Source organism: Pongo abelii, chromosome 3, assembly GCF_028885655.2.
Source record: "Pongo abelii isolate AG06213 chromosome 3, NHGRI_mPonAbe1-v2.0_pri, whole genome shotgun sequence".
Classification (NCBI taxonomy): Eukaryota; Metazoa; Chordata; class Mammalia; order Primates; family Hominidae; genus Pongo; species Pongo abelii.
Window position 1 is genome coordinate 164,040,838 of NC_071988.2, and position 12,850 is coordinate 164,053,687.

General features: G+C 35.3%; 1 protein-coding gene across 8 annotated transcripts in view; it reads right to left on the minus strand.

The window, feature by feature from the left end:
- INPP4B (inositol polyphosphate-4-phosphatase type II B) overlaps positions 1-12,850 on the minus strand; it is an 829,855-nt gene that overhangs the window by 46,058 nt on the left and 770,947 nt on the right. For all 8 annotated transcript variants that reach the window (XM_024245636.3, XM_054553363.1, XM_054553366.1 and 5 more), the window contains 2 exon segments: positions 11,614-11,726; positions 7,492-7,646 (listed from right to left, as the gene is read on the minus strand). In XM_024245636.3, the coding sequence (XP_024101404.1) occupies positions 7,492-7,646; positions 11,614-11,726 (268 nt within the window).

A 12,850-nucleotide genomic window follows, 5' to 3' on the forward strand; every position in this document is an offset into this window, starting at 1 on the left:
TACAAGTATTGGGACGTGTGGAGAAATGGGAACACACGTGCATGGCTTGTGGCTTATAAATTAGTATAGCTATTTGGAAAAGCAATCTGGCAGCATCTAGCAAAATTAAAAATACAAATGCCTTACCACCCGTTATACCTAGGGGTTTATATACACGGATATACATGAGAGAATATCTATTACAGTATTACCTAAAATTAACTAGAGCAATAGATAAATTGTGGTCTATTTATACAAGGGAGTGTTATACAAGTTTAAAAGAAGATAACTAGATATAACATAAATAAACACAGATCTCAAAAACTTGATACCAGCTGAAGAAAATAAGTTGTTCAATGTGTCACACATTACAACACTTACGTAAGCAAAATCACTTGACAAGTGGGATGAATGAATAAGCACTACTCTTATCCACTTAGATAATTCTAATATAGATTTTCCTAACTCCTGGCAACTTACCTAAATTGTATGCATCCTTAAGACACAGTTCAGATTCTACCTCCTCCAGGACACCTCCTGGCCACAGTGATTCTTTTTATCCTCTGAACCACTTAATAATGAACACTTTCTATGCTCTGGACTCATTTATTTGATTCTGTTCTTGTGGGAATTAGCAGTTTCCCCATATAGCATGCTTAGTGTTATTCTTAGTGCATAGTACGTCCTCATTGACTATTAGTGGCTATTACAATTTCAAATGTGTTTCTCCATTTGTATAGCATGTTACTCTGCCATAGTAGATATACAAAAGATGTTCACTTTTGACTATGAAAATGATGACCACATATTTCTATTAATGACCTATTTTCCCAGCTCACCTCCAGAGGTGGGGCTCCTGACACATTAATTACAGCATATCCTAACTTGCCAGTGAAAGCTGTGGGAATTCAGGAGTTAGACATTCACTAGTTCCACAAACTGAGTGCGAATGCTGCTCTCTGAGGGCCCCAGATATGCACTAACCCTGACTCTAAGCTTAGCTGCTTCTAGATTCCCTGATGCTGTAGCTAGGGCTCTAGCAAGATTTCCAAACCCTGTAGCCCACTAGCCCACTGTCACTGAGAGACAATTTAAGCCTTTTAGAAGCCAAATGCTAATCCTGAGACTTTTTTCCTAAGACCTTGAAGACCAGGAGAACTTCCCCATTTTAGCAATATCCAAGGATGCACTTTTAGAGAAAAATGTTTTAAGGAAGAACAAGCAGGGTCGATAGAGATGGGGAGAGTGTAGAGAGCAAGGATAACATTTCTCAGCAGAACACTTCATGCCCACTGGGTGCAGAGACTTTAAGTAAGTGATCTCATTTATCACAACACTCACAAGAGGACAATGGAGCATCATCTCACGTTCACACATTAGGAAACTGAGGCCTTGAGATTAATTAATGTGTCCACCACTGCACAGATAATTAGTGTTAGAATAAGGAATTAATTCCAGGTCTTTCTGGATTTAAAAACCTGTGTTTGTGGCATAAGTTAAATGTATTTGTTTCAATTAGATTCATTTACATTGTATTTGATTTTATTAAGTTAAAATGTATATTTCACATCCTTCTATGTCTAGGCACTTAGTTAATAATTTTGGGAGTTGAAAGAAGTGGTTGACTTGGAAAGGTGTGGATAAAGCTGATGGCTGCTCTGGACTATGGCCTCCACACACACAGGGTCTCAAGTTGCTATGAAAGGAAAACAAACACTATCAACAAAAGAAATTAGAGGAAAGAAAGAGACCTCAAAATCATCATTTTTCTGTCAGTAGAATACTATGACAGTCTTGTCAGGCATGAATATAGGAAGAAGTTCGACTAAAATTAGCACATACATTTTGTTCAGGAAGTTGAAGTCCTTTGTAGGCCATTCTTTGATTTCCCCAGAAAGATCAGTTCTCTTTTGGGGTTTATAGTGGATGGCTTATTAAAAGCTACTTGCTCTAACATGATTTCTAAGTATGTGTATTCTTTGCAGTATCTTTCACCTCACCTTCAGCTGAAGTAAAAACATCCCAAATAAAGTAAATTTTCATGTTTTTATAAATAACCCTGAGATGAAGGTGACTCTCTCTCTCCGCGTATTCCTGTTATCCGCTGCAAATACTGACTGAAGTAATGTAGCAAACACACCACTGAAACTCTCAAGGGAGGAGACAATACTTAGCAATCGTGGAAAAACTGTTCCCAATTACGATGTTCCCTACAAACACATCCCTTTCGAGTAGTCAAAAAATAGCTGCAAACTTCAATTACCTATGCTTACAATGCTTATAATTCTCTTTAATATTTGAAATAGGATATAATATGAAATAATAGCAGTTCTTCTCTAAAAGTACAATCAAAAACAAAGAAAAAAATAAGCTCAGGTGGAAACAAGACTAAAGACAGAAGGAAGAAACTTTTTTATTTCAACAATAGTTGAACTACATTACTTAAAAGTGAACCCTATAAGGGAGGAAGTCATGCAAATACATCTTTTACTGACATCAATTGGTTATGAGTCATTTACTTATAAAGCAGAATACTTCATAGATTATGCTCCCCCAACAGATAAATTATAGGTGCAACATGTTGAGAATATGACATTCAATAAATGAAATTCAATAAGGCCAATGGGCCTTTTAAGTCTCTTATATATTCAATATTTACTGAAATAGAATGACTAAAGCCCTGTATTGCAAGGGTGTTACATAGGTATATGCTGAAACTTACCCTGAGTCTTCTTACTAATGGCATATTAACTATCCTAATTTTAAGGAGCCATGACAGATTGAGAAAGCAACGTAGTATAAAACACAAGACAATTGAGAACTATGGTGTCACATTACTACTTTGTATAGTCATCATCCTAGAGTTCCTGTTAAGGAAAAATAACAGTACAATAGTATTTTTGTTTTAATTTACTTTATAGAGGCATTAAATTTCCATATACAATTATTTTTTGTTAAGATATGACATTTTAAAATCCAGTCAAATTTATTATTGTATTTTTAAGGTCCAATCCTAATAATCTATTAATCAAATATGTTTGATTAATAGGAAGTTTGAAAGTTCCTACTAAAAATGCTTTCTGCAAATGCATTGGGACAAGAGAGCTCTTAGCATTCCATGGAGAGTCCAAAACTGAAAACTGAATTCTGATAAAGTATTCTCCCTTTCTTAAAAAAAAAAAACCTGCAAATTATTGAGCCACCTTTGTGGTACGATTTGTGCCATAGGTGATCAAGGCAGAATTTTGCAATACACATACATTTCAAAACTCCAGGAAAGGATAGACATACCTGGTTTATAGTCTTGTCATAATGTCATTAAAATCAATTACTGATTTAAATTAAAATTGGCTTAAATAGACTTTAGTCAAGTGGTTCTCAATCATGGTTTCATCCCAGAAACTAGTATGTGGTGGGACTTTGCCTTTAACCAAAAAAAAAAAAAAAAAAGTTTTCTAGATTTCTGATGGGCAGTGAGGGTTGAGAATCACTGTTTTGATCTTAATGATATAGGCAACCACTAAGAGATCCTTACAGAGTCAGATCACCCAGACACCTTGTGTTAATTTTCTAATCTGAAGAGGCATTTATGCCATTTCATCAAACAGATGGTATCCGAAGGCCTCATCAGGAGTGTGCAGCTGAAAGTAATACTGGATATGTAGAAAAAAAGAAGTCTGAATTTTTTGACAGTTGTACAAAGGGTCAATTCAGGTGGTGAGCTGAAATGGCTTCTATTGTTTTTGAATTAGGATAATATTTGCGTATTTGTTTTTGAATTAGAATAATAAGACTTTTACTTTCATATTCTGCAACTTGTACTTAGCGATACGTCACAATCAAGTGATAACTTCATATGCTTAATTTAAAATGCCTATATATGCACAATACAACCAAATACATAGGATCCGAAAGTTTTAGAAACCCATGTTATTCATGTATTCCTTTATTGTATATTTATGGAGAAAAAAATTATACTATGTTCGCTGGGTACTGTTCTAGGTACTGGAAATATAGTAGTGAACAAAGAGAAACAAAAATCTCTACCTTCAGAGAGCTGCTTCTTGTGGGGGGATTTCTGAATAAGAGCCAGATGGAGCTTTATTTATTTACTTTCATTTATATACCTTTGCTCATCATAAATAATTTGAAACTGCTACAGAGATAAGCACAACACAACAGAAAATAATATAGATAAGGACAAAATAAAACTAAATAAAGAGTGATATGATAACCTTGGTGAACTTTATTTTTCCCTTGAATTTTTATGATGAAGAAACCTTGGTGAATTTTTAAGAAATCCAGAGAAAATAGCCTGGAAGGTGATTGGAATAATTCAAAGGTAAAATAAACTGCAATTGATGTTAAATAAAATTAAAAGTTGCAGTAAATTCAAAAACATACAAATCAAATTCCTTTAAAACAATGATTTTTAAAAATCCAGAGTTGTTCCCCAGAATGTCTGTAAAGTTCTTAAAAAATTAAATCCTGGGACCCACTTCAGATCTTCTCAATTATAATCCATGTGAGGTCTAAACATATGTATTTTGTTTTAGTATAGGACATGTTGTTTTATTATAAAATTGAACCCAACATGATGATAACTTAAACTATGTCTTGATATATCTTTTAAAATAGATTTAAGGGGTACAGGTGCATCTTTGTTACATGGACATACTGCATAGTGCTGCAGTCTGGGCTTTCAGTGTAAATGTCACCTGAATAGTGTACATTGTACCCAACAGGTAGTTTCTCATCCCTCACTCCCTTCCCATCCTTCCACCTTTTAACACACCAATCAAACATATGTATTTTTTAAATTTCCAGAGGTGGTTCTGATGTTCATTTAAAAACCACTGTCTGAAGGGTGGGACTTGCTAGATGGTAGAGTGAGGAGCTGGGCAAATCTGCTTCCTCTCAAAAAACTCAACTGTAAAATATTGTCAGAATCCAGAATTTTGGGGCCCCAGTAATCAATCAGCATTAAGCAGTAACTTGAGAAATGTTTATTCATGAACCACTGACTGTTGCATGTGGGGTAGGAAATTTATAAGAGTTATATGTATAAAAATATTTCTAAGAAATTTCTAAGGTGACTTCTTTATCTTAAATTCTATGATTATTTCCAGATACATAATACACATTAGCATCAAAAATGTTTATTAAAAACCTATTCAGCGATTGTGATGCTTACATAATTAACACTGCATTTGCAAACACTTGCACATTTTTAAAGTGCTATTTAAAGAGCTGATTTTCTTAAATAGGGAAGATACTGCATTTGAAACCTTATTTACAAGAGCTGCCAGGACACTTTATTTTAATATATGCTACTGTAGTCCAACCTTATGTCATAAAGTATTCACAAACACAAAACTACAAGGATCATAATTAGCTAGATTATACTGCACGTGGAAAATCAGAGTATTAACATCACAGCCCTTGATTTTTTTATTTTTTTAACCAACATTATTTAGTGATTACCATGTGCCAAACATTGTTAATTCCTGTACATGTATCAATTCATTTAATCCTCGAGACATTCCTAAAATGGAACTACTATTATCATATCTGTTTTAAAAGATGAGGAAACTGAGAGGTACAAGAGGTTGAGTAACTTGCCCTAAGGCACTAAGAGGCAGTGAGAGACTAACTTGCCTATGCGTAATGCATGGCATATAGCCTGGATTCAAATTAGCTGGCTCCCAAACTTCATGCTCTTATCTACTCTGCTGTGTTGCCAGAGCTTGTAAACCTATGAGCCTGTGTTGTAAGGCAAAATACCCAGAGGGAAATGAAGGCAGTTATTAAAGAAAAGAACGCATCTTATTTTCTTTAAATGCATGCATACATGTACACAGATACAGGCCAACACTCACACTCTGGCACAGTCCTCATATACAGACAAAACCAAAAGAAGAAGAAGATCACCAGAATACTAGGGATTTGAAGTTAAGCCTTTAGTGTTTTAGATTAAATTTCTAGTGCCTTACCTTAAAAACACAAAAATGAATCATCACAAATGCTATATCATGAGCAAATATATTGCATATATAATGTCAATCATAGGCAATACCAAAATATATTATTCTATAATATAACATGTCCAGTATGTATAGAGCCTTTATTTACCTGTTTGAATTATTTTATGTCTAATTTAAGGGTCCCCTCTTCTATCTTAAATAAACAGGCACACCAATTTCATCTTCCAGAAGATTTGTTACCTAAATCAGTTTAGTCCCATGGTGTACCTGACGTATAACATCATGCATTCCTGCATTTCTCACCAAGCACCTTTGCTCCATCTATAGTGACATTTGTGTTCTTTTTCTGCAGATTTGAAGATTTCATACTTGAATTTGGTATTTTACCATTAGTGCTGAGATATTATTTTTTGAAAGAAGTTTTTATATCAACCAAACATGTTGTATATGGCTGAGATGTTCATGTCAGGCCTCTAAGACATCCTCACACATTTATCAAAAAATTATGATAGAGCTCCACTGAAGAATGAAAATGCCAAGAGACATGAAATGGGATGAAATACAGAACTTCAGAAACCTCTTGTTAGTGAGAAAACATAGAGGCATAGAACAAGCACAAGCAAACATCAATGTCGCCAATGAAAGACTGCAGCAGTTAAAAGAAAACTGATAGCTAATGGCAGGCTAGATAAGAAGCAGCCTTCTCCAGTGAATCACATGACATTCCTTTCTGGGAACCCAGAGCCTGTCCCATGCTTCCTAGTGTGCTTCTGAGCTAGGCTTTGCAGCAAAGAGACAATTTCGCTTAACTTTTTAATTAACGTGTGTCCTTGCTGATAGACACTGTGAATGAAGCACTTTTTCCTTCCCATTATGGCTTAGAGTTTAGATTTAATTACTGTGGAAATGAATCAAGAAACATGACTTCAGGCACAGCATTTTAAATGTCGGCAGAGTAACCATATTAATTCTCTATTTTAAAGTATCAGTGTCATCCCATCTTCATGACGAGTGATGTGAAAATAACTTTAGAAAGGAGGTTACTGACCCAGAGACTCTGTGGGCCATGGGAATATCACCTGTTAGTTGTAATTTGGAAAGCTTTTGTTTGGATAATGAGTTAGTTTTATTTTGCAAGTACTCATGAATACTTATGCATCATGAAAATTTGCTCTTACAGTGTTATATTTGAGATTTTCGGGGCCCCTTAACTTGAGCCAATGAGCTGATAAAATATATAATATCATATATAATGATGCATATCATCAAATGTGTACACAGCCACATTTTCTAAAAATGAAAAGTTTAGAAAAGTAGCCTAAAATAAGTAGGGGAAATATAGATAGAGATAAAATTATTATACAGGTAGAGAAAATTATCTCTCATGTCATAAGCTATAAGCCATGAAAATACAGTAAAGTTCTAAAATATTTAGTCCTCCAATAAAATATGTATTTTGAAAAAAAAAATAAAAACAACTCAAAATGACCTTAAAAGAAAAAAAAAACTTGAAAAACATGTGAGATACCTTCTCATGCAATCCAGCGCTCGGATAAAGAAGTCCTTGTGTAACTGGTGCTCATCTCTCAAGATTGAGCATTGTTCAAGTGTCACTGACATCGATGTCCTGTCTTTGGCACTTTTACAACAGGTGAAACGAATACCATTTAGTTTGCGGCAAATCTGTAACATATGTAAAAACGAACGTTTATTGTTCATTTGTGATACTGTAAAGTGTTGGCCTCCTCCAAACACTTCTAGTCTAAACACATCAAATATAAATTTGGGTTTCTGTTAATTTATGATAGTCAATTGGTTCAATCGGTCTCATCAAATGTAAAACCATTACCTTTTCATTTCAAAAGCCAAGGCAATGGACCCAATTTATTTAGTTCTTTGTACATGAGACATGGAACTGTTGAAGCCATACAAGATGTAAAATATCCAGCAGAGGACGCAGCACACTACCCAAGGGGGGTGCCTGGTCTGCAGTGTATGACAATGCTAAACTATTCCCAGCTCAGAAATAACACCTTCATTGTAAAGAGGAAAAAACAAACAAAAAACTATATTCCCTGGATCAAACAGTTGATTCAAATAGTATATAGCTAATATTCTCTTATTTTTCATTTAAGAAACATTTGCTAGTCTTGGCTTTAGGTTATGAGATTTTAAACATCCTCATGGTGCCTCACAACAGATAAGGGAACTACTCATCAATACTAAAAAGGAGAACAATAGAAACGGCCACTGTTTATTGCAAATTGACCGTGCTCTAGGGTACAACACGAAGAAATTTCACACACATTTGCTCTTTTTAATAAACTTCACAGGGGCTGGGCACAGCCGCTCATGCCTGTAATCCTAACACTTTGGGAGGCCAAGGCAGGAGGATCATTTGAGCTCAGGAGTTTGAGACCAGCCTGGGCAACATAACAAAGCCTCCTCTCTATTCAAAAAAATAAATAAATAAATTAGCTGGGCATGGTGATGCATGCTTGTAGTCCCAGCTACTTGGGAGTCTGAGGTGGGAGGATTACTCGAGCCTGTGATCATGCCACTGCACTGCAGCCTGGGCAACAGAGTGACACCCTGTCTCAAAAAAAAACCTCCCAAATTAACAATAAAAGTAAATAAATAAACTTCGCAGAACTCTAGAGGAAGGTATAATTGTTTTCATTTTATAGATGAGGAAACTGAGGTTTAGATGGGTTAAGTAACTTGCACATAGCAGAGCAGAACCAGGATTCAAACAGAACTCTACTTAAGTTCAAGAATCAAGTCTTTTAACTTCTGTTATCTTCTGTTTTCCTCTACGGTTCTTTCTTTTTGTTATTCTGATTTAAGTCAGAGAAAAATCACTGAGCATCAATAGTCTCTTGTCTCATTGCCTTATGAGTAATAGGGGAATCATTCCATTCCTTTCTCTTCTATCCCATGGTAGGGTTCTAACATGAGATAACAATAATCAACTTCGGCATTACAATGCTAATCAGTGTGCATTTAAAATAAATCTAATGTGAAATAACAAAGGTCTTCTTTATTATCTGTCATCAAGCAGTCTTTAAAAGTTGTCCGCTTTTAAAAGAAGGTAAAATAATATAGCTAATCTAGAATTTATTACCATGTTTTAATTGTGTTTCTTATACTTAAACTTGAATTTATACATCACTATTAATTCAGAACTTTGGTACTTCTATTTCCAATATAAGTGGCTAGAAAAATGTGAGAGCATGATTTCTCCATACAATCTTTTTACATCTAAAAAATTCTAATCCTTTCAAATAAATAGTATTTCATTTTTAAAAATTCTTAACTATATTTATAATAATAAAACAGACCATAATGGCTATTTATGAGATATGATTTTTAAATTGAGTTAATATTCTTTAAAATTTATTGTTACTATCACATGCACTTGTCCTACTTAGAATATTTAATGTTCTAAATTTAAAGTCTAGTGGAGGTAAGGGCACTTCCATCAGAGTACACAGGTTAGGCCTTGATTTCTACAATACCTGAACTATTGATTTAACACATTTGATTGTCATTTGTCCTCTTTAAATCTTCACTTTTACTATTTAAACTTAAAGAAGACAAAACCAAATGACTTTATTTTTATTATTATTATTTTTGAGATGGAGTCTCACTCTGTCACCAGGCTGGAGTGCTGTGGCGCAATCTCAGCTCACTGCAACCTCCAGCTCCCTGGTTCAAGCGATTCTCCTGCTTCAGCCTCCTGAGTAGCTGGGATTACAGGCATGCGCCACCATGCCCGGCTAATTTTTGTATTTTAGTAGAGACGGAGTTTCACTATGTTGGCCAGGATGGTCTCGATCACCTGACCTCGTGATCCACCCGCCTCAGCCTCCCAAAGTGCTGAGATTACAGGCGTGAACCACCATGCCTGGCCACTTTATATTTTTCAATTAGAATGGAAAACATTAACTGAAGCAGTATTTCACTAAATAGATTTTAAAAAGAAAGGAAAATAAAATAAAAACAAATATTAACAAAATATTTTTGGAAAATATCAAAAGGAATTTCTGTATTTCTTTATTTTAAGAGTATCATAAATAGGCCCATGATTTACAAATAGAATATTGAAACTGAGGCATTAGCTAACAGAAATGCTACTAATCATTCATTCAGTGGTGAATTGAGAGTAAATCATATTTGGTCAGTATACACTTTTCAAAAAAATATTTTAGAAATGTGTGGGATTTATAGGAAAACTTTTTCATACATTAAAATGGGAAATTGCATATACTAAAAGAAAATATACTTTTGTGTTTATACATGTGTATCCTTTATCTATTTACTTAACTTCACAATATGTACATAATGACACATTTATATGTTTGTAAATCATCAGATGGCATGAGTATCAAACTATCTTCATGCCGTCATGTTTTCAGTAAAATAGAAAACACAATTTATGACCTACCATTGTGAAATTTTTGTTAGAATTAACAACCGTAGTGGTCTTAGAAGATACAAAGAGCAGCTACACTATTAAAAACAACCTTCATGTAATATAGTATGGTGCTAAAGGGAACCAGTGTAAATGAGCTGCCTGAAAGCAATATTTCATATTGTTACCTTTGATGTTCTTCCCTGGGGCTCCAAGAAGGCAGGAAGGGAAACTAAAGAAGCTTTCCTCTGCCTTGCTTTTGGTAAATTATTTCATATGGGCTCATGGTAAATTATCCATTCCTTTTTCCCAGAAGAAAGTAAGTGATATTGAATTATAATTGAAGCACTGGAAGTAGGGGAAAACTTTCTGTTTTAAATGCTATGGCTAGAGAATGAATAGAGTATGCTAGAAGCATGGTTAATCTGAGCTCCAAATTATAAGAGTAACACTGCAGAAACTGCAAACATGGCATTTATTATAAAGATCTTTGACATGTACCATTCCTGATGGAAGGATGCATTCCTAATGAAAGGATGTTTGGGTCTGAATGTTTAACACAATTCATAAATTTCATGTGAGCTATGCCTCAACGGTTACCAGATAAGAGCCTTAAAAATACAGGCATTTTTTTTTATCTCTAATTCTTACAGAAAGCTGGGGTGAGAACACAGGTAGCTCTTTTACCCCAAGGGCACCATTAAATGAGAAAGAGCTATACAAAATATAGTTCATTACCCTAAGAGCAATCCATCAGTAATGAATTCTATGCCAACATCTAAATTAACAAACACATTTATAAGCTCATTAACTGAACAATATGTCCAGGAGCCTTATTGAAGCTGTGAATCAGAGATCTGATAACCACATTCTGTTGAAACCATATGTCTCTAAAGCAGCAGTTCAAAATCCTGGGTGATACGGGCAATTGACGTTGCAACACGCAACATCAAGAAACTCACAGACACTTCCTCAGAGTGGAGAACACATTCAAGGTTGGTAAGAATAGCAAATAAGCAAGAGTCTTTCTTGAGTGCATCTTCTTCCATCTTATGTTCTAGTCTATGGATAGAACTACCAACAAGAGTAAAAATGCCTAATCCATGGACTAATAGACGATGACACCTCTGCACTGGTAACCCAAAGTGCAGAGGTTGGACTCTGCACAGTAGAGAACTGATAATATTTGCTGGTTATGACATGGCAGGAAATAAGATTTGACATGAGAGTGCTTACCGTTGCAGCCAGCCACATAATTTCTACATTCTTTCTTTTTTTGGATTGGATATTTTGAAGGAGATTTTCTAGTAATGCTTTTAAATCATTTTGTTCCTGAAAATGTGAAATATCTGAAGGGGGAAAAAACAAAGGAGAAAAATAAAATGAGACAGTGTTCACATTAAGCTGCCCATGGAGTTTTTTCAATACATTTATTTGCAAACACAACTTTTCTTTTAAACAGGGTCTTGCTCTGCCTACCCAGGCTGGAGTGCCAGTGGGGCCCAATCTCTGCTCACTGCAGCCCAGCCTCAATTTCCCAGACTCAAGTGATCCTCCCACCGCAGTGCCCAAAGTGACTGGGATTACAGGAGCACATCACCATGCCCAGCTACTTTTTGTATTTTTTGCAGAGACAGGGTTTGGCCATATCACCCAGGCTGATCTCAAACTCCTGAGCTCAAACTGCCTGTCGTGGCCTCCTGAAGTGCTGGGATTACAGGCATGAGCCACCGTACCCAGCCTCAAACACAATTTTATAAGAACAAATATCATTTGAAGCAAAGGATTTCTGAGGATAACCATACTTATTAATTTATCTGGTTTTATTCTTTACTTACAAATATGCTTAATTCTCTCATTCTCTATTCTGTGTAACTATGGTAATATCAAGTGGTCCTACAGTACTATTTTACCAGCATTTTGGACAAAGATGTTGGCTTCTGTCTTACTTTAACGAAAGCATAAGACATAGATGTCATGAGATATAACTTTCCTTTTTTTGCCATTGAGTAGCTAGTCTGAATCAAGAGAATATATTAAATTGAACAACTCAGGGGTGGGAGAAATCTGAAAGTTCAAATAAGACACATGAAGTCAGTTGCTATACAGCAAGTGTCCCTGAACTCGGCACTATTAACTTCTTGAATCAGGTAATAATTTGCTGGGAGGAAGACCATACTGTGCAATACAGGATGTTTCACAGCATCCCTGGCCTCTACCATTCACATGCCAGTAGCAGCTTTCCCAAGGTAACAGTAAAAACGGCCTTCGGACACTGCCAATGTCTTCGGACAGAAAAATATATCCTGCTTGAGAACCACTGCTATAAAGAAGCACAGATATGACACAGAAAGAGGAAAAACATGAGGCTGTATTTCACAGTATGAGATAATTGGGTAGAAAGCAGGAAATGACACTGGTTGCTTAGATTTCTGCATGCTAACAACTAAAGGATGGGTAATAAACGGCATAC